Source organism: Spermophilus citellus, assembly GCF_964194105.1.
Source record: "Spermophilus citellus genome assembly, chromosome: 3".
Lineage (NCBI taxonomy): Eukaryota > Metazoa > Chordata > Mammalia > Rodentia > Sciuridae > Spermophilus > Spermophilus citellus.
The window spans coordinates 103,595,282-103,616,994 of record NC_138184.1 but is presented as its reverse complement, the minus strand read 5'-3'; the positions used below and the strand labels follow the sequence as shown (position 1 = coordinate 103,616,994).

At 55.9% G+C, this 21,713-nt stretch overlaps 1 protein-coding gene across 3 annotated transcripts in view; it reads right to left on the bottom strand.

Annotated features, from left to right (window-relative positions):
* Positions 1–21,713, bottom strand: part of ADGRD1 (adhesion G protein-coupled receptor D1) — a 99,169-nt gene that overhangs the window by 25,757 nt on the left and 51,699 nt on the right. For all 3 annotated transcript variants that reach the window (XM_081284960.1, XM_081284959.1, XM_081284961.1), the window contains 2 exons: positions 7,952–8,025; positions 1,560–1,683 (listed from right to left, as the gene is read on the bottom strand). In XM_081284960.1, the coding sequence (XP_081141086.1) occupies positions 1,560–1,683; positions 7,952–8,025 (198 nt within the window). The remainder of the gene's footprint in view (positions 1–1,559; positions 1,684–7,951; positions 8,026–21,713) is intronic.

The following is a 21,713-nucleotide window of genomic DNA, read 5'->3' as shown; positions in this document are numbered from 1 at the left end:
GACACCTTGCAAAGCTGGGGATTTGCTCCTCAGGGGCTTTCATGGGCTCGCCACAGACACACCAGAGCTCAGGTCCCAAGTCTGCCCCTGCACCGCCAGCCCTGTGCCCACAGCCCCTGTCCTGTGCTAACTGCCACATGCGGCCTCATTCAGCAGGATACAATGTCATACATGTGACACACACAGAAACACACCAAACACAGGGAGCTCCCTGGGAAACCATGCTGGCGTCTCCCTGGTATAGCAGCCTGGGCACCAGTCCTAGCCCCAGCCCACCTGTCTAAGGTACCACTCAGGTGAGCCGACTGTCTGCCAGGGTTGCTCAAAGGGGCTCCGCCTGCTCAAGAGGAAGAAGCCTCTGACACCAGCCAGATGAGGAAAGGGGCTGCGGGGAGATCGAGGAGGGGCCTGGGAGAGGGAGGCGGTGAGATGGGACATGAGCTCCTGGGGACAGAACCTGGGCCATGAACCCAAAGCCAGCAGGGTGAGCTGGGGGCACAGAGGAAGACGTGGGCTCAGCTCAGAAAAGGTAGGGCCGCTGATGCCGGTGTGTGGTTCTGGGGCGTGCTGCAGGCTTGGGATGTGATCATGACATCTGCCTTCATTTCTTTAACATTCATGGGAATGTTCATTTTTAGCAGAGATAATTTTAAACCATTTTCAAATCAACCTTTCCTGGCAATGAATAGATGGATTTGCTCCCACGGAGACACCCACAGACTCAATCTGCTGTCACTGATCTTGAGAGGTGGTGGATCCACAATCCCAAGGGCGCTGGGATGCCAGGCTGCTGGCTTGAGCACCGAGCCCCTCCCTCCCACGGCACCACGGGTCAGGCCCTGCTGGACATGCTCTCTCCCACCCGTGCCACCCAGCTGACCCTCCCAGCTGCAGAGAAGGCACAGTCTTCTCAGTCCTCAATGTGGAGGACCTGGAGGAGACGGCTCTGCCCTCAGGGCTGGAAGACTTGGGAAGTCCCCAGACCCTCCCCCTGTGATGGCCAACATGATGGCTCCTTGTTAGGGGCCACAGGACCAAAGGGAGAACAGGTACTTGATGCAGTGCCCACCACAGGCTGAGCCTCCTGTGGCCTGCGTGACACTGGTTTCCCAGCAGATGTTCCGCCAGTGCCTCCCAGCAGCCAGTGACCCCAGCACCCTCTAGCAGGACTGACACTCAGAAAATGTCTCCCGGAAGGCAAGGCCTGCTGGCAGAACACCCGCCCGCTGGTTGTCTGTAGCTCCTTGTGAGCTGGGGCTCATGTCCTTGTCCCTGGCACATCTCCCTGGAGGCAGCCCCTAGGCTCCTACTCCAGGCTCCTACTCCATGACCTGTCTCTCCATGTCCCTTCAGCTCCCCTGACCCAGTGGATCCTCCACCTACTGGGGTCAGATGATCCCCAGCTCAGCCTGAAAATGTGGTAGCAGTAGGTGTGCCGTTTCCCAGGACATGAACCTCATAAGGCTGGCCCGTTCGCAGGGCGCCCCCTGCAAGACCTGGGACCCCCAGGAAGGAGGCCCTGTGTCTGCATGATGCCCGGTTCCCGAGCCAGTCCTTACCTCCAGAGGAACCACCTGCATGAGGATGGCGAAGTTGGTGAGGTGCGTGCAGCGGCAGACCGAGTAGCTGAGGTTCCCCTCTGTGCGCGCGCAGCCCTGGCTTGACCAGACACCTCCACCGGAGCTGAGGACACAGCAGCCATGGTCAGCAGAGGCAGCACTGATCCCAGAGGGCAGCAGCTCTCCGCACACAGGCCTGTGGCCCTGTGGGCTTGCTCTACCCCCCAGGAATGTAAAACACAAAGCCTGCGGCAGTGGCCTCTCGGGGTCAGGCCACAGGGCTGGGGGCGCTGGGCTGCTGAGGCCACAGTGAGCAGGTCACAGGGAGCATGGGCCTCTCTGGGGACAGGAGGGTAGAGCTGTGTCAGCACTGTCCTTCTGCACAGTGCTCGACCACGTCCAGGGCAAAATGAAGTGTCACAGCCCACTGTCCAAACCCGGGAGGTGGCTGAACTGTCGACAGAGGGCACACACCCAGGGCCATCTGCCAGTCAGGATGACACTACCAACATGCACAGGAACTGAAGTGTGGACCTGGGGAAACGGATACCAGGGCACCCCTGGGGATGGACTGCTGCAGCAGTGAGAAGGAGCACCCGGCCTGTGGCTCACGGCAGGCACCGCGAGACAGGCGCACGGACAGCGGAAGCCAACAGTGTCAGACGCTCCACGGACATGGGTTAGACCCACAGAGAGACGACAGAGGGCACTCAGAACCCCCATGGTGGTCCAGGACGAGAGGTGAGGGCCAAGTAGGATGTTTGTGCCTTTTTGATGCTTTAGCATTGAATACTGTGCTCATATCAGAAGATCGTAGACAAAAACCACTTCAAACAAACATGCTCCCACATCAGCTGGCTCCTTCTCAGGGGACAGCATTGGTGACCTGATTTTCTCATCTGCACTTCTGTTTTCAGATTCCAAATAGGACTCTGAAGTGGTTCTCTTGGTAGATGTGAGCTCGGTAACCAGCAAAGACCAACCTGCAGCCAGAGGCAGAGGGCTCCAGCCTGGCTATGTCCCACTTAGCTGCAACCGCAGTGCCACCATGGCTGCAGCAGGGTGCGTGGCCAGCGGGAGCCGTCCCCACCTCCCTGCCATGTCCCCACACGAGGCACACACCAGTACCACTGCTATTTCCCAAGGAAGATTGTGGGCACTGAGATTGTGACTCCATGTGGGTGGGACCTGAGAGGGTGGGAAAGGGCATTCGAGGTGGCTCAGGGGTGACACTGAGGCTGGCGAGTGAGAGGCAGGGACAGCAGCTTCTACCATGGCTTTCATGATTAATGAGCTGCCCTCCCGGAGAGGTGGGAGGCACTGAGTCCCCCACCCTGCCAGCAAGAAGAGCCAAACTCCATGGGGAACAAGGGACAGAAGAGGGCCCTGCAGCCCTCCCATCGCTCCCTGGGCCTGATTTTCCCGGAACCCTTGTGTTCTGCACAGGGCCTCTGTCTACGGAAAATGTGAGGTGGCCCCTCAATCCGACCAGAGCAGGTGGAAAGACGTGGCTGTGAGGTGAACAAGGGCCCTCTGCTCAGGTGAAGGGAAGGAGACCACAAAGCTGCACCCCCCGAATGGAGCCACGAAGGTGTGACCCTGCCCAAGGTCCCGTCTCTGGGGAGTGAGGACCCACTCCCAGGGGAAGCGGTGGGGACAGGAAGGCAGCTCCGACTGTATAGAAATAAATCTGCCAGGGAAGCCGGCCAAGCAATACCGGATCACATTAAAAACGTGCCTAGGCCTACAGCCCAGGAAGGTTGCGTCCACGCACAAAAATGCTCACTCAGGTCCATAAATAAGATGTGACACATATAAATACAATAGGAGAAATATGTGCCCATCGGGGCAGGCTGCAAAACCAAGACGAGGTGGAGCGATATGAGAAATGTCAGGCTAAACAACACCGATGTGTCCTATGAACACAACATAAACCACACATCAGTTACCGAAAGCACACACGAAAACTTCCCCCCGTTGCAACCACTGCAGGGAGAGGAGATCAGGATCAGAGGGAAGGTCAAAGGGGACTTTGCTTTTTTAAAATAATGCTTCACTTTTTTAAGGAATAATGTATTACTTGTAAATTTCTTAGGGTACATAAAAAACGTAGCTCAGAATTCTAAGCCCAGTGAAAAATATCTTTCAAAAATAAAAGAGAATTCTTTCCCAGACAATAATACCCAAATTTACTTCCAGAAGCCTTGCATTACAAGACAGGCTAAGGGAACACGCCAGGAGCCAGAAGCCTGGGTCTGCACCAGGAAATACAGCAGCTGGAATAAATGAAGGCCTACGTGCCATTACCATGGTCTTATCTTTAATTGCTCTGCAAGGTTACTGATGGTCTGGGGTGAAAATAACAACAATGGCTGTGTGCATTCGTGTCACTTATAAAGATCCAACTGAGGGCAAGGCACAGGGCCCTGTAGGAGGAACTGAGAAGCCACTGCAGTATTTAGAAGACATCTGAAGGCTACAGCATGGATTGAAGATAGACACGGGTGCATGAAACCCACAAACTGTAAGCTCAGCCTCTACCAAAGAATTAAAAGGAGGTATAAAACCAAGTGCACAGAGGAAGTCAAAAGGCACCCTACAAGAGCCCCAATCCAAATAAAGTCAGAGGGAGAGGAAAGGAGAACAAAGAAGGATGGCAAAATTAGACAGCACCCAGCAAAGTGGGGATTTTACTTCAACCACATTAATAGTCATATTAAATATAAATTGTGTAAACACTCCAATTAAAACAGCAATGTTAAGATTGGATTAAAAGGCAAGACCCAGTCGTATGCAATCTAAATACCCCACTTTAAGTATGAATATATAAATAGGATGAAAGTAAAAGGACAAATATGATAGATACGTGATACAGCACCTATAGAACAGCTATGTGATATAGCACCTATAGAACAGACACGTGATTCAGCATCTATAGAAAAGACATGTGATATAGCACCTATAGAACAGCTACATGGTACAGCACCTATAGAACAGATAGGTAATACAGCACCTGTAGAACAGACAGGTGATACAGCATCTATAGAACAGCTACGTGATACAGCACCTATAGAACAGACATGTGATACAGCACCTATAGAACAGACACATGATTCAGCACCTGTAGAACAGACAGGTGATACAGCACCTGTAGAATACTAATCAAAAAAGCCAGAGTAGCTGTGTATAGATGGGACTAAGTAGCCCCCAGAGTAGCACATGTCCTAGGAGGAAGGAGGACACCAGGGTTGGGATGGGGCTCGGGGCAGAGCACTTGCCCAGCATGGGAGAGGTCCTGGGTCCATCCCCAGAATAAGAGCATTACATAATGATAGCAGGTCAGTTTTCCGTGAAGTAACAATACTAAATGTATGTGTTCCTACCAACAGCGCTTCAAAAGATAATAAAGGAAAATTCATACATCAGGGAGAAATGATAGCTTGAGCAGACAGCTGGAGAGTCACACCCCTCTTTCACTCTCCTCCAGTCCCTCCTGGGACAGGAGACCAAAGCCAGGGTGCTCAAGAATCTTAGATAACGCTGTATGGGATCTGCAGGTAACCTGGGCTCATCCTCCTGAATACTTCAACAGTCTCTAGGTTACTCATCGAATCTTACATGTAAATGCTATGTGAATTATTATTACATTGTATATGAATTATTATTACATTGTATTGTTCAGGCAATAATAACAAGGAAAAATCTGCACAGGTTTGATACAAATGCAATTTCTTTTTCCAAATATATTTGGTTCATGGTGAGTTGGTTGTGCAGATCCAGACCCCTTGAGCACAGAGGGCCAACTGTAACTGACAGAGAGAGTTGGCAGAAAGGCAATAAGGGTGCAGAAGAACTGGGTGCAACTGTCAATCAACTTTGGTCTAACTAACATTTACGGACTGTTCAACCCAGAAAAGTATTTGGTATATTTGATATATAAAAGTTCATGGTATATTCACCAAGATTCAACAGATTATGGTCATTTAAAGCTTTTTATCAAAAAAATATTTTTAGTTGTAGGTGGACACAAACCCTTTTTAAAAAATTTTATTTTAATGTGGTGCTGAGGATCAAACCCAGTGCCTCACGAATACTAGGCTAGTGCTCTTCCTCTGAGCCACAACCCCAACCCCATATAACAGCTTTTAACAAATTTTAAAAGTTGAAGTTACAGAAAATAAATGATTAAAAGTAAAAAATCAGTAGCAGAAAGGTAATTGGAAAATGCCCAACTATTCGGAAATCAAGCAACACATTTCAGAATAATTCGTAGGTAGAAGAGTAAGTCACAGGAAAATTTCAAAATATTTTAAATTCAATAAAAATAAAAACAACACGTCAAAATCCGTGGGCTGCAGATAAATGAGTGCTTCCGGAAGAATTTACAGCATTCCATGTTTCTACCAGAAAATAATAAAGATCTCGTGTCATTTATCTAAATCTTCGAGTTTATAAATTTTAAAATGAAAAGCAAAGTACCTAGAGGTAAATTCCTTCTCTGGAAGTAGGTTAAAGAGAATAAATCAATGCAACGGACAACAGAAGCCTAATGGAGGGAAAAAAATTAATAGACTTGATAAGCCTCTGGTAAGAGTGGGTAAGACAAAAGAAGACAGGGGTTGAGAAGTAAGAATGAGGTTGCGGCCTCAGGACCACAACCAGGCACAGGTCCACCGAGGACGCTACCACCAACACTGGGCCCCCAATCCAAACGCTCGGATGAAACGGACGAAGCCTTCCAAAGAGCACTAACTGCCAAAACGCATTTAAAAAGAAACAGATGGCCTAAAGAGTTCTGTATCCATAAAATAAATTGAACATATAGTTAAAACCCTGTCAGCAATGAAAACAAGGCCTCCATGACGGCACTGGTGAATTCTACCAAAACATCAATGAAAAGAAATGTGACTTCTACACAGTCTTCCAAAGTGTACCTCTTGCAAAGACCTGATTGCTTCTTTACCAAAGCCAAAGGCGTTTTCCAAAAGAAACTGCAGACCAATTTCCTTCACGAACATAGACAGAAAAGTCATCAATTATTCCAGCAAATTAGATTCAGCAACATACAAAAATGACAGCACATCACAACCCCATGGTTCCAAGAATGCTTCCTGGTGAGACATTCCGCGTCACCCCTAATCCCCCCAACAGGGAGACAACCAGGCGTTCCCCAGCTGAGAGCAGACCATGAGGTGCGGGACACTCCTCCTCGGAGTCCAGGCCGCGGCAGGACACGGCCAACACCGAAGCAGTTGGACGTCGGCACACGAGCCACACTGCGTCCACACAGGGAGCCAGCCTTGGAGGCTGCCTGCACTCAGCCCCCCATGTGGCATCTTTCAGAGACACAACCATGGGGACAGAGGACAAGCCGGGGTCACGAGGACTGGAGGAGGACGTGCAGACCTGGCTCCCTCTGCTTCTCTGCAGGGTGGGCATTGCTGGATCACACCGCAGTTCTGGTTCTGATTTTCTGAGGACGCGCCTGGCTGATCTCCACGACTGTAGGAATTTACATTCCTGGAGATGGTGTGTGCTCCGCCTGGCCACATCCTCCCTGGGGCTATCTTCTGTGCCACCTTTTGTGCCTTGGATAACAGCTGTGCTTGCTGGAGGGCAGCGGCTGGGGCTGGCACCTCCCTGACGGTTAGTGATGGGGAGCACTTTTCATACACCTGTTGGCTGTCTGTATCTCTTCCTTTGGCAAATGTCTGTTTAAGTCTGTTGCCCCCCTTTTTAAAATTTTTTTTTAGTTGTAGTTGGACATAATACCTTTATTTTATTTATTTTTATGTGGTGCCAAGGATCAAACCCAGTCCCTCCCACGAGCTGAGCAAGCGCTCTGCCACTGAGCCACAGCCCAGGCCCCTGTCGCCCATTTTTTAATCAAATTGTTTGTTTGCTTTTTGTTTCAGTTCCTACAGTAAAACCAAAACCCTGGAATTCCAACATCATCCAGTGAAGAGCTGCATCCCCATGCCCCTCTCCCGGGCTTCTCTGCTAACTCTCCCTGGGAGGGGGACAGTGAGGTGTCAGGAGGAATGCTTCCTCCGTCTGACCCCACGGCACCTCTGATTAACTGGTTTGCTGTGGGTTTTAAGAGACTGTCCTGGTGAATCCACACACAGGAAGACCTGTCCCAGGGGTCCCAGGGGCCACGGTGCCCTGCACCTGTCTGGGTCTTGCCCAGGTCTTGAGTGCTTCCAGTGTGTGCCATCCTACGGCTGTGTTGGCTCCAGACCCGTGCCCTGGAGGGCGGGCCTGCCTGGCACCATGCCCCGACCAGGCTCCCCCCGCCCCGCCCTCTCCCTGGCGTCCTCCTCCCCCATCCTCCCCCGGTGCTCTCTCTCCCCCCGCCCCCGGCACCCTCCCCTGTGCCCCTGAGACAGTACCTGAAGTTCAGGAAGGCACAGTACAGGAAGACGCGGTTGCTGGCATTGGTGGCATCAATGTGCTGCTTATGAGTCTGAAATGAAGGAAAAGGGACATGCATATGACATGGGGGCAGAGGAGTGAGCCCCACAACCAAGCTCTAGGGCGGGGCAGAGCTCAGCCACTGACTTTCCACCTGCTGCCCTGAGGTGGTGAGAGTGGCCAGGTGCCCGTCCCGTCCCAAGCCACCCTCTGCCCACACCAGCCCAAGCTGCAGTTCCCCTGGGCAGGCTGGGACCTTCCTGGTCTGCTCTTCCCAGAGTCCGCCTCGCCTCCACGCCAGGCCTCAAGCAAGCAATGCCACCCATTTCCTGTGCCCACTCCTCTAATTTCCTCTTCACAGTAGTGGTCCCATGTGGCACATTACAGTCACCCATTTAGTTGTTGTCCCCCTGGCATGCGCGTGGGATGGGAACAGAGCCCCTGTCTGTTCTCACTCTCTGCCCATGAGCTGGAGAGCCTGGCATACAGCAGGCGCCTACTAAACAGTTACTGGGTGAATGGATAAAGGAAGAAGTGGCCAGAAGGATGGGACCCCTTGATCTGGGGTGCGTGTCCTCTCTGGGACACCCCTGGGGACAGCTCAGGGTGCTGTACAGCAGCCTGGCCCTCATAGATGTAAGCTCATCCAGCAGCCATGCCAGGAGTCCAGGAGTCCAGGAGGCCAGGAGGCCAGGAGGCCGGGGGAAGCTTGCTCCGGGAAAGCCAGGCTGCTCGTAGGTGGTCTGGCTCCAGGGACACATGGCATCGGGTTGAGTCCCAATCAAGTCGCACCTCTCCTTTGGTTGTGGCAGTCACTCTGCTCTCTGACCCCAAGTGCCGCCAATGGTGAGCCTTCCTGCTTCCCGAGACCCCTCTCTCCTGCAGACTGATCAGCCACTGCATCCCAAGTGGACTGGGCAGAGGGGTGTCTTCTCCCTCACAGGTGCATGGTAATCTAACCATCTGGTGGTCAGGAGTGCCCAGCAGGATGGACGGCCCCTCTAGGCAGCACCTCCAAACCTTCTGCGAAGCCAGAGGCTGGTTCACGGTCCCCTTCAGAAGTCTGCCCGGCAGCTCCGGGCAGCACCAGGTGGTGCAGGCCCTGCTCCCACTGATGCTCTGGCAAAGGGGAACCCTCACTCCTCTCGCTTCCCCCCTGCATCCTGGGGTTCTTTCAATAGATGACAGAGCCTCTTAAAACTGCCCGTACCTGGGGACTCTGCAGGCCTCAGCCAGAACATTCCTCCCTAGACGGAGGCTTGGCCCAACCAAGTTCTCTTCACCTTCTCAGATGAGCACCTTCCACCCCTGCCCACCCTCCTCCCAGCCCCCTGTGACCTCCCATAGCATCAACCCTGTCCTGGGCCTGTACCTTATCTGTCCCTAGGTCTGTGGTCTGCCACCCTCCACTACAACAAGTGTCCAGGGCAGGGACAGTTTCCAAAAGACCCCACACTAGAGGGACACCCAGAAAAGCATGCCGCATGAATTGCTGTGGAAATCAAGCTCATGGGCAGGGGAACTGACCTCTGATGGACGTCCATCTGCACCATGCTAATCGTGTGCCTCTCTGCAGAGGACCAAGGGGTCAGAGGCACACAGCTGTGCCTCCTGCTGCTCACCCTTCCCAGAGAAACCAATCCCTGAATCCTGCAAAATGCTTCTGCTGACCCTCCCACCAAGAAACTGGGCAGCGCAAGCCTGCAGGCTTCACAGGTCAAGGGGAACCTAAAAGGTCAAGCCTTCCTTTACCCTGACCACGTGGCTTTCTGCATGAGGCACCTAACCCCTCTGAAGGCCACCTGGGAACCACCCAGCTCCTCCTCCTGGCTTGGAGGAGGTGGCTTCGGAGCAAGGTTCTGACCCTGGCCACCCATTCCGTCCTGGGAACATGGAATTGCATGTGCTAGGAGCTCTGGGCTGGGCCAGCCACCAGGGCTCACGGGCCCTTAGCTGACGCCAAGCATTGGAGAGCCAGGGACAGACTGTCCTCTGCCTTCCAGGGCCACACACGGTGAGCTCCACACTCAGGCAGGAGATCCTGTGTCCAGCAGCACCCCAGCCACAGGGAGATGGGTCCCATCCCACAGAGTGGGAGACATGAGCGAAACCTGGAGAGCAGCATGAGGCCCCTGCACAGGCGGCCCCAGACCCAAATCTCCAAGAACCCGCGTAACAAGGGAGCTCTCTGTGTGACTTGGGCCATCTAGAAGGGCTTAAAGCAAGCGGGTGGCTGGAGGGAGCCAAACCTGACCTCCCTCTTCTCCTGTGGGGCTCAGCCCTTGGAGCAGCCTATTCCCATAAACGGGGAGGCCTCTGAAGTCCTGCACCCCACTCCGGAGTGTGGTCACCCTTCAAAGGAGGGCCACACCTGCCAGCCGGCAAGCAGTGTGTGTGGTCTGAGGGGGCAGATGGCCTTCCCTCAGGTCTGGGCCAAGACCCCAGTGTGGAGCAGAATGGCCCTTGCCCTCCGGTCAGCCATTCCATCCCAGGCCCAGGAGCTGGGGAACTGACCACCTCCAATGTGTCCAGCTGAGCAGAGGCTCTCAGTTAGTCTCCACAAAAGGAGGCCTGGGGCTCCCAGCAGATTGGGGCAGCGCATTTTGACATATGGGGACTCAGCTGCGGTGCCAGGGAAGAGCAGGGGTGCACTGGTCTCCATCCATGTTTCATTTCACAGAGAAAGGCCAGGGGCACTGAAAGCACGTCATCTCTGAACGCCTGGGCGAGGGAAAAGACCATTCCCACTGGTCATCCTAGCCGGCTGGGCCACCAGACAGGAAAACTCATAGCTCCCAGAACACAAGAGTCATGGGGACCCCCACCCCCAATTGCAGGCAGCCATGTGTTTCAGAAGCAGAGAGCAGCAGAAGAGAAGCCCCCTAGGTGCTGGACCCACAGGAACAGAAGTGCCTGCAGAGGGCAGCTCCTGCCTCAGGGCCGAGGTCAGCAAGGGGAGCAAGGCCCTGCTGCCCCCAGGAGCTCTACTTTGCAGCCTGCTGCTGGGCTGCTCCTGGCCCAGTCCTACCAGGGTCAAGGCCATGTTCCCCCTTGTTCTTTTGTCAAGAAATCAACCTAAGGGTTTAAATACAAAGACCCAATTGTTCTTTTGCTTATCTGGGGACAACTGATCTCTGAGCATACCTGGGACAATTCACAGAGCGGGCAGAAGGAGCACTCACACTGAGTGTCTTTAAATTTTAAGATAAAGAGTTGCTGAGTCTTCAGGGGTTGCAGACCTGGTGATATTGTGTTAAACTGGGTGCAGAGCCAGATGCCAGGGCCACCAAGTGACCCAACTCTCACTCAGAGAGTCCCAGGACCCCAGTGTCCTGGGGGCCACGCCCCTCCCATCCCAAAACTCCCCTCATCTAATGCATCTTCGGAAGACCTGCCTGATGTCAGGACACACAGACCCTCTGCAGGCCCCGCTGCCCGGACTCCCCTGGAGTGTGCGGCATCAGCCCCAGAAAGCAGCTCTCCTGGGGCAGAGCAGACTGCAGCGCATCCCGCATCTCTGGGCCCCACTGGCACCACCAGCCCCTCCGCCTCCCTGGCTTTGTCTCCATGGGGTTCTGCCACCTGCCCAGGCACGAGAGTAGCTGATCTGGTGGCTTTGGGAATATGGTCATGGTATTTAGGGCCTGGTGGACCTCCCCAAACCTCCCCTAGTTGGATGGTGTGCACAGGGACCTGAAGCAGGACAGAGGCCAGCTTGGGTCTCCACCAGGAGGGCAGCTGCTGCTCAGAGGCTGGACTGAGGGACCCAGGGAGGCTCAGCAGGATGGCACCTGCCTCTCAGGGCTCCAGAAGCCCCCATGGTGCCTAACTGACATTTACTTCCTGTTCCCACCAACAGAAGCAGCTTTTCTCTGGTGGGTGACGTGCCCAGCTGAGAGAGCCCAGACCCGAAACTTCAGTGCACAGCCCTGCCCTGTGTGCTCCACACCCTGCCCTGCCGTTCCCAAGCCTTCTGACCCTGGCACAGGCGACACCATATCCTGGCCTCATGTCCCAAATGGGCTTGCCTACAGTCTTGCCATACAGCCAAAGGTCCTGGTCCTGGCTCCGGGGCCCCAAGTCCATCAGCACACCCAGTAACAGATCCTGACCAAATAGCTTTGAGTGGGGTCTCTTGCTGGGCGCTCTGTCCACCTGGCTCACCCAGCACTGCAACTCCCTGCTGGACACCCAAGTCAGGCCACTTTGTCCCTCTGCTCAGCCACTCTGGCAGTGTCCACCATACTCAGGGGAGAGCCAAAGCTTTCGGAGCTGCCCCAGGCCTGAGAGGACCTGAGGGCCTCTGTGACCTGCTTCCTGTGCCCTCCAGCCCCCGACCGCACCTCACGCACACAGGTCAGAGCTTCTCCCTTCGGCCCCTGTGCTCCACCCTCATCCTTCCAGGTTCCTGCAGGGCCCCCCACGGCATCCTTCTGCTTCCCCACTGTGCCCATCCCCTGGCCTCCCAGGCCCTGTCCCTGTTAAGGGGCAGTGTGGCAGGGATGTGACTTCTCGTGCTCTGTCCTCAGTGACAGGCGTGCAGCAGGAGGCACATGGCACCAGTCAGAGACCTCGGGAGGAAGGACCAGGAGCCCGGGGTGAGGCCCAGGTGCTGGGAGCCAGCAGGTCTGTCACCCTCACATGCAGTTGTCCTTCACAAAGCCACCCATGTGGTGCAGAGACCAGTCAACCAAAGCCGTGGTGTCACTTAAGAATGGCAAAAACACCCAGAAGATGACTCACGATATCAAGGTGGACAGATGCTAGGTTCTGTGAGAGCCACGGAAGATGTGACCACAAAGGACTTCTGAATGACCGCACAGGGCAGAGGACAGAGACCCAGAGAGAGATGATGGATGCATGGTAGATCCTATGAGAGGTAGAGAGACAGATGATAGGTGACAGATGGGTGACAGGTGGATTGATAGATGACAAATATATAAATGGACAGATGACAGATGACGACCCATGACAGGTGGATTGCTAGGTGATGGAGGAGAAGCTTCTGGATGACCGGTGATGGCTGAGTGTGGATGGTGGTGGACAGCTGTAGATGGGTGACACAGGGACAGACAGATGACACGTGAGGGCTGTGATGGCATCCAGCCTGGGATGTCCTTTCTGTCACTTGTTCTATTTTTGTTATTGCTTATATACAGTTGTCAAAATGACAGAACCACGGTGACAGAGAACAGATGATGGTGGCCAGGAGCAGGGCTGCTGGCAAGAAGGGCAGCATGAGGGACCTCCTCCTGGGTGGCTTCGGGGACATCCCTCAAGTCTGTGTTAAAAGGACAGGGAACTGCACATATGCGTGCCAGCCTCGGTGTCTGGGATGTGACCCCACGCCGCTGTTCTGCCACCTGTCACCGTGGGGGGAACTGGGAGGACACACACAACCTCTCTTATCACCATCTTTTCCGCTTCCCACAGATTCATCATTTTCCACAGAGAAGTCATGCGAAGAGTTAAATCAGCCCCGTCCACATCCACCAGGCCAGGTCTCTAGCTGAGGGTTGAGCCCTGGAGGGGACAGAGGCCCAGAGAAAGATGTGCAGCCCCGTTTAGACTTGCTGCCTGCTGCATGGGCGTGGGGTCAGCCTTGAGATTAGGGGCAGAGGAAAGACACACAGCGTTCATGCACAAGGGGAAAAGAACTTGAACCCTGAGCTCTACCCTCAGGATCCCCCAGGAAACAGGAGGAAGTAAGGCCGTCCTGGAGAGCGGGTGCCAGCAGATCTGTCTGTGGCATCTACGGAACGCTCCATCCACAGGAAGGAAATGAGACAAGGAACCGGAGCGCTAGATATGAAGAAAGACGAACATCGAGAGCAAAGCCATGGCCGCAGGCCACGGTGAGCAAAGCCATGGTCACAGCCCACAGTGAGCAAGGCCACGGCCGCAGCTACCGTGAGCAAAGCCGCAGTCCCAGCCCATGGTGAGCAAAGCCACGGCCACAGCCATGGTGAGCAAAGCCATGGCTGCACTGCAACTCCCGGTTTGCTGGACACCCAGCTCATGGTAAGCAAAGCCCATGGTGAACGAAGCCACGGCCACAGCCCACAGAGAGCAAACCCATGGCCACAGCCACGGTGAGCAAAGCCACGGTCCCAGCCCAGGGAGCAAAGCCACGGCTGCAGCCCATGGTGAGTGGGCTGCCCCTCTGCGGCAGCACCAGCCTCACCTGATGAGATCACAGCCAAGGCTGAGCTGGGACTGCCCTGGGACTGCCCTGGGCCACTCCCAGGTGCTGCACTGACCCAGAGCTGGCCCCTTCCCTGCAGCAAAAGGGTGTGGGCAGGGACTAGGACCTGAGCGCTACAGAGGGTCACACGATGTGAGGACTGGGGCTGTGGCCTCGGGATGGCCGACCGTGAGTCCCTGAAAATGCTGTCAGGAATTGGAGAGCCACAGGGTCCTGGGACCTGGGAAGCCACTGGCAGCTCTCAGCTCTCATTTTCACCAAGTTTGGATGTTACGTTAGCAGAGGCCCAGAGTGGCTGGGCACCGAGAAGGATGAGCAGGTAGAGGACAGGAGGGAGCGGAGCAAGGTTGTCAGCAAGCCCAGCACTGACAGCGCATCTGGCTCGGGGGGCGACATGAGAGAGAGGAACGTGGGCTGCGTCCTGGTTCACACCAGCCCCACCAGGTCCCACATCTGCCAGGCCCTCAGGCTGTGGCCTCACCTGGGAGAGAGTCTTTTCAGATGTGACCAAAGTAAGGCTCCAAGGACAGGGCACGGGATTTGGAGGAGCCTGATGCCAATCAGAGCCCTTATGAGAGGCTGGAGGGACACAGGCACAGGAGTGCTGTGCAGAGGCAGGGACTGAGACTACTGCCCCCAGCTGCAGGGTGATCAGCCTCCCTGGACAACACAGGCAGGGACAGAGCCTGCCACCCCAGCTGCAGGATGGCCAGGTCTCCTGGATACTGGTGACAGACCCAAGATGGGGCTCTCTGAGCCTCAGAGAGGACCAGTTTTGCCACACTTTGATTTTAGACTCTGGCCTCCAAGCTAAGAAAACAAGTCTCTTGTGTAAAGCCACCAGTTAGTGTCATTTGTCACAGCACCCCCAGGACATGTCAACATCTGCAGAGACCTGGCCCTCCTTGCCTTCTGGCCCCTTCTCCACCATTTCCCGGCTCTGTGGCTAGTCATCATCCAAGCTGACCCTGGCAACCCCAGTGCCCTAGAGACCCGTGCTGTGGCCAGCCCAGCCTCCAGGAAGCTCTGGAGCAGCAGCAGTGCTGGTGGGCAGAGCAGACCTGTCCCCACAGCGGAACAGTGGCCACCCCGACAGCTTCCTCCCTTCCAGACCCCACCCATGACGCTGTGTGCATCTGCCCTCCTTTCCCAGGGCTGCAAATCTCAGTTCCCTGTTCATGGCTGGCATGGGGAGCCTCAGCCTCAACTAGAATCAGGAGCTGCTGGTCACTGGCGCCTCTAGGTCTCCGGGGACGAGGTTTCCTTGCACTCCCCCAGGGCTGTCTGGCCATCTCTGTCTGCATCCCAAGGCACAACCCTGAGCTTTGAAGTCAGGCGTCTCCTGTGTGGTCTTGGCCAGGCCCAAGGGAAGGCGCCGTCCCTGGAGCGCCTCCTGCCCCGCCGTCCACCCACACCAGGGCTGTGTGCTGGACTCCCTCCCCGACTATTATTCCTCAGATGCCTCCTGCTCACGGAATGCTGGTGCTATAAATAGCACTCCCCTAGACACCTGGCCTGAGCGTTTCAAGAGGCCCCACAAACTTCACTTCTGCATTATCTGTGCTGCTATGTAAGAGGAGAGAAAGACCACGCATGGCTCTGGCACCCACAGCCAGGCCCTGCCTCCGCTGGCCCTTATTCTGAGCCAGGCTCTGCTGCGGCTGGTCCCAGCCAGACCAAGATGCGCTGTCCCTGACACCTTGGCCTGGCTGCTCCCATTTCCAGAGCCACAGCCCAGGGACTGTTCCTCAAGCCAGAAGACCTTGTCCTGGGCTGAGAACCAAAGCATCACCTAACATCTGCACAGTGCGTGTCTGCCGGTACCACCGGAGCAGCAAGGGCGGCCTGCTACCTGGGCCACTGGTCCCCAGAACAGAAAAAAAAACCACTGCTGACAGTCCACAAAAAGAGCGCCCGGTGTGCAAGCTTCTCAGGTACCAGGAAGCTCTAGCACAGTGTGCCCAGGGGTTCACACCCCAGCTCCTCCAGTGCCAGGCAGCACCACGTGGGTGTGAGGACCACACCACTCGGCTCACCTTGCAGCCTGATCCTGTTGACAGCAGTCCCTGTTGTGCCCACCTCTGTGTGCCATGATAGGAATGATGCCACCTCCCCAGAGAGGGCTACCCACTTAGAGAAGGGTGGGATGGCATGCCGGTCTGCATTCTGGAACCACAGGACCCGTCCCTGTTCATCCTGTTTCCCGTTCCCATCTGCTGAGCCACTTCCCAGCACGGCCGGCACAGTCCCCGGACCCCAGGCCTGACCACAGGCACACACACACCACGCCCCTCCTCTAAGGGAAGAAGACGCACAGCTGGCCCGGGACTCTCACGCTTGTTGAAGGAGGGCTTTAAAAGGTGAATTGTGACCCAGACGCCTGAGATGCCGCTTAACCCACGGATTAGCAGGCAACCAGCAGGTGCCACAGCCCTCCAGGGGAAGGTCCAGTAACACTCACAGACGAGGCATGAGAGTGGGAGGGACTTTGCCTGGCAGACAGAGCTGGTCCACGCCCACAGGGAGGGATGGCCACCGACTCTTCCAGGCACATTTCCATATCAGTGGGAAGATAATTGCTATTGCTGAGCCTCAGAGCCAGAGACAGTACAAAGCCCCAAGAGCCCCCGCGAGCAGCCAACAGCCCCCAAGGCCCAGCTTCCCCTGGAAAGGCTCAGCCACCTTTCAGGGATGGCTCAACGTCCTCCACAGCTTCCCTCTTCAAATTAACTAAAAAAAAAAAAAAACTAACTTTCCCCCAAAAAAGTCATGGCCAGGTTAAAAAATAAATCACACCACTGGGCACAGAAGTGGAGAAGAAATGCCAGGTGGAGCGGGCCCCGAGATGGTGTCCTAGGTGGAGGGTGAGTGGATGTCCTGCAGAACCAGCAGCACAAGGCCAGGTGTGACGAGAGCCCAGGAGTACCACCAGGCCAGGGCAGGGAGCAGGCCCAGGCCCCAGACTTCAGAGAGGGTCTGTGGTCGGTGGTAAGGGAGGAGGAGCCCAGGCGGAGCCCCACAGTGTTGGTGCCCAGAGCTGGGGGAGAGGACCAGAGAGGGCCGGCCAGACAGGGAGCCCTGAAGCCAGCAGAGGACGCCATTGGTGACCAGAGTACCAATGGGAAGGACCACCAAATGGACCTCAGAGGTGGTGCCCAGGATACACAGGCACTCCAGGGCTCATAACGGGTCCAGGCGGCTGCGGGGTGAAGCCACCTTCGCGGTCACCAATGAAGGGAGACCCTCATTGCTATACAAAATTACATATAAGAGGTTGTGAGGGGAATGGGAAAATAAACAAGGAGAGAAATGAATTACAGTAGATGGGGTAGAGAGAGAAGATGGGAGGGGAGGGGAGGGGGGATAGTAGGGGATAGGAAAGGTAGCAGAATACAACAATTACTAATAGGGCATTATGTAAAATTGTGGATGTGTAACCGACGTGATTCTGCATTCTGTATTTGGGGTAAAATTGGGGGTTCATAACCCACTTCAATCTAATGTATGAAATATGATATGTCAAGAGCTTTGTAATGTTGTGAACAACCAATAAAAAAATTTAAAAAAATTAAAAAAAAAAAGAGTACTGTTGAGCCAACTGTGTCTCCACAGACCTGCCTGCAGGCTTCTGTTTGCTGTGAGAGGTGCTCTGAGCCCGAGGGAATCCTAGTGAGGAGCAGAGGGACCCAAGGGTTCAGGGCCGGTGGTAATGAACCTGTAAGCCCGCAGGCTCCTGAGTAGCAGGGAAGGTGACTCCCCAATAAGGCACACGGTGAGCAGGTCTCCTCAGAGCTGCCCCGCAGACCTCCTGCCCAGTGACCCTGGCCCTCAGCCCCCAAACCAGACAAATAAATAATCATGAGAAGGCCTGTGACCAGATACCTCCACAGCACCTGGCTGAGCTGGCCAAGCGCTACCTTCCCTGTGCTTTGCCAGGGAAGCCCAGTCAACTTGTGGAGGGAAGCACCTGGTCCCTGTCCTCTGGGAAGCCCTGGACATTGTCCTCTAACTCCCTGATGGCTAAGCAGCATGACCTGCCCCCAGGGGACAACGTGCCTGTCCTGCTGAGCTGTTCCTCACGTAAGAGCTCACCTTCAGGTCAGGCTCAGAGATGGAGCAGACAAGAAGACGAGCGTGAAATGACCACATGGTCAACGGCACCAGACCCCACCTGGAACAACAGGACAGCGGCAGTGTCTCCACACTGGCCTCAGGATACGGCTGACTGGTACTGAACTCAGGGGCAGGGGTCTCAGGCCCCTCAGGCTTCTTCAGCCTGACCCATACCTTGGACATTGGAGCCCACCCTGTTTAAACACAGAGCCAGAAAGGAGGCTGATGGCGCAGGGGCCACACCCAGGCCCCACATTCACGGTAGAGCCCTGCTGTGTGGTACGGGTGACCGCTCCCCTGTCCCTCTGAGCACCTGGTTCAGAGATTCTCTTGCTGTCTCTCCCCCGCCCTCCCTCCAGCCAGAGACCTGGCTCCGCGTGGCTGTGGGTCTCCCCACTGACCCCAGGAAGCAGCATGGCCAGTTCTGCTGGTGGCCTGGTCCCATCTTCCTCCCATCCAACTAAAGCCCCCTGAGAGGCTGGCCTATTCCTGCAGCTTCCTGGGCCCCTGTCACAGCCAGGCCAGCAGCTCAAGGTCAGGGTGCTGGGTGTGATCTGGACTACATGGGAAGGGGCAGCCAGAGAGGCCACCAGTCAGGCTGACAAGTGCATGTGACCACTTAGGACCTACGGGATCCCTTGGTGTAGTCCATGGGTCAACACTTCATCAGTGACACGCAGGTTTCCGTTCCCACCAGAAAAGGACACAGGCAGCACTTTACCACCAGCAGTCCTGCCTACGCCCGCTCCTGGCCAGAGAGAGCAGACTCGCAGGTCACACATAGGGGCAGTGGTGAGGGCATGAAGGTGCGCACTGAGGACGGGCGCTAGGCTGCATCAGCTGTGCCAGGCCCAGGGTCTGCTCCCGCAGGACAGCTGGCAACACAGCCTGTGTCCTGCTGCAGGCGCTTCACTGGCCCTCATGAAGCACCACGGCCCCTCCCGACACAGTGGGAACTGGGGCCAGAGGCCAGGGGCTGGGACTTGGGCACAGGGTGACCATGTGGAGCAGGGAAGGCAGAAAGTGCTGATGCTTGGGCCCACTCCCGCCCCTAAGGCCCGTCCCCTGGACCCCACCCTCTCTTCTTCTGAGTTCCCCTCCTCCTTTCGCCTGAGCGGCAGGAGAGGCCGCACGTGCAGACTGACCCTAGAGCTGCTAAGCAGTGACCAACACCAGAGGAGAGGCCCATCCCTCACTGTCCAGAGAGGGGAGAGGGAAGGGTCTGCCCAGCCCTGCAGGCCCACCCTGGTTCCAGATGCAAGGCCCCTTGAGCAGGGGCTTATCCTTGGGTACACATGGTCCCTGCCAGCATCTAAAAATGATCCAGCCTGCTCACAAATGAGGGCTGGTTTCTCAGAAGACAAGTCTTTTATGTGAGCTATAAAAAGCTGCTGGATCCACAACCCATGATCATCTGAAAGTCAGCAGGGTGGTGCTGGCCAGGCCCCCACCCTGCACACCCAAGGACTTCCGGATCACCAGGACCCCCTTGATGGCCATGCCCTGAATGTGCACGCCCAGTTCACTCCTCCTGGGGGCTGTGGGGTCAAATTCGGGGATCTGGGCAAGCCCCTCCTCACAGCTGGGAAGCACCCCAGCTGCAGCTGCTGAGGGCACTGGGAGGCCAGGAGGCCCAGCAGGGGCTTCCGGCTCCACCACCCAGCTGTGCACTCCCAGCCAGCTTCAGGGTGGGCTGGAAGGAACTGTGCTCCCCAAGGAGGAGAAACACCCAGAGGTGACCCTAGGCGTGACCCCACTGCCCCGGTGTCCACCACCTCACTCACAGCTTTGGGAAGACTGCGGGACCAGCCTGGGCTTCACCCTTGGCACCCGCTCAGAGAACAGGGGGCACCAGCCCTGTGTGTGGGGTGACACTGGGCATTTGTTTCCACATTCCAGGGCAAAAGAGCCCCTGATGGCCACCTACAATGACCCCTAGCAGCTGGCCCTTGTTGTGACCAGACTGCCTGTCGGGCGGTCAGGGGCCCCGTCTCATTCAGAGGACCTGCCTGGGCTCGCTCCTCTCTGCCATGTCTCTCCCAAGACACAGGACGTGCAGGTCCAGTGGACCTGGGGCCTGGGACTGAAGGCTGAAGGGGCCGGGTCCCGGGCTCATCCTGCCGGCCCAGAGCCTTCTCCTCCGTGATCCTGCTTGAGAGAAACAGGCCTCTGTTGTGCTGCTGTTCTTGGGGTGGACCTTGGCAATGATGCCCCACTAGTGGCCATCTGCAGACACTGCCCCCAGAGGAGGCCTCACCAGGATGGGTGCAAGGGGTTGCAGAGAGGGTGGCACCAGGTGTCTGCTCCTGAGCGCTCCCGCCCACCAGCCGATCGTGTCTCCTAAGGAACCGTCCTGGCCGCATGTGAGGCGGGGCCCAGGCCTCCTGGGGAGTGTCACCAACTGCATCCCCCTCTGCAGGTAACCCCAAGTTTGCTTATTCAGTTCTTCACCTCTGAACACCTGTGTCCCTGCTCCCTCTCCCTGCTGAGGTCACAAGTGTCCCTGTGGTCTCACCCTCCTTCCTGGTCAGGAGGGCAGGTGGTCTCTGTCTGGACAAAGGAGGCATTGGGTGGCTGCCATCTGTTCTTAGGAGCTCTCTAACCAGGCAGACTCTTCCCAGACTGGAAGTGACAATTTGCTTCCGGGTGGCCCTGTCCCCCATAGTGTTTCTTGGGGTGGTGGCTTCCTACTGTCCTGGCACCCTGCAGCCATCCTCTGCCCCAGGCCTGCTCCACTGGAATGTCAGCCCTGGAGGGTCTCAGAATCAGCCAGGGCTAGCTCCTCACTTGGTCTCCGCTCCTTCCAGCCTGCATCCCCAGTGCTTGGTGAGGGCTCTGCCCCTTCCGGGAGCACAGTAGGACATCTGCCCAGGTGAGGGCATCCGAGAAACAGCCACACTCCCACCATAGCTCAGAGCTCAGATGGCCCTGGGACCCACTGGGTGAGGACAAGTCCCCGGGGCAGCCACCACTCTGCCCCTCCTCAAAGCAAGTAGGGGTCAGAAACAGGTTTCAGGGCAGAAACGAGGAATTCAGACGTGAAGGTAAGAGTCCTTCTGATTTTGAAACTATCGACTGTTTCAACACTAAAGTGCTGTCCAGGTCACCGGCAGGCCACACATGATGCTGGGGCCATCACACAGCAGGCTCTGACCAGCAGGCAAGCTCTAAAGTTCACAGAGGACTTTCCCGCCAACAGCCCATGAGGCTGGAACACTACCTTCACCGAGAACTCATGTTCCCAGGGGTTTGCCTGGGCCACTGCACAGCACTGACCCAAGAGCAGGCCACCCACCGCGGCAAACACAGGATGATCTCAGGTCCCCAGGAGCAGTTTCTGATCCACAGTGAGGCATCTATGCTAATGCACATTTGAAAGATGGGGCCAAGCACATGGTTTTAAGGATACTATTGCTTCAGAC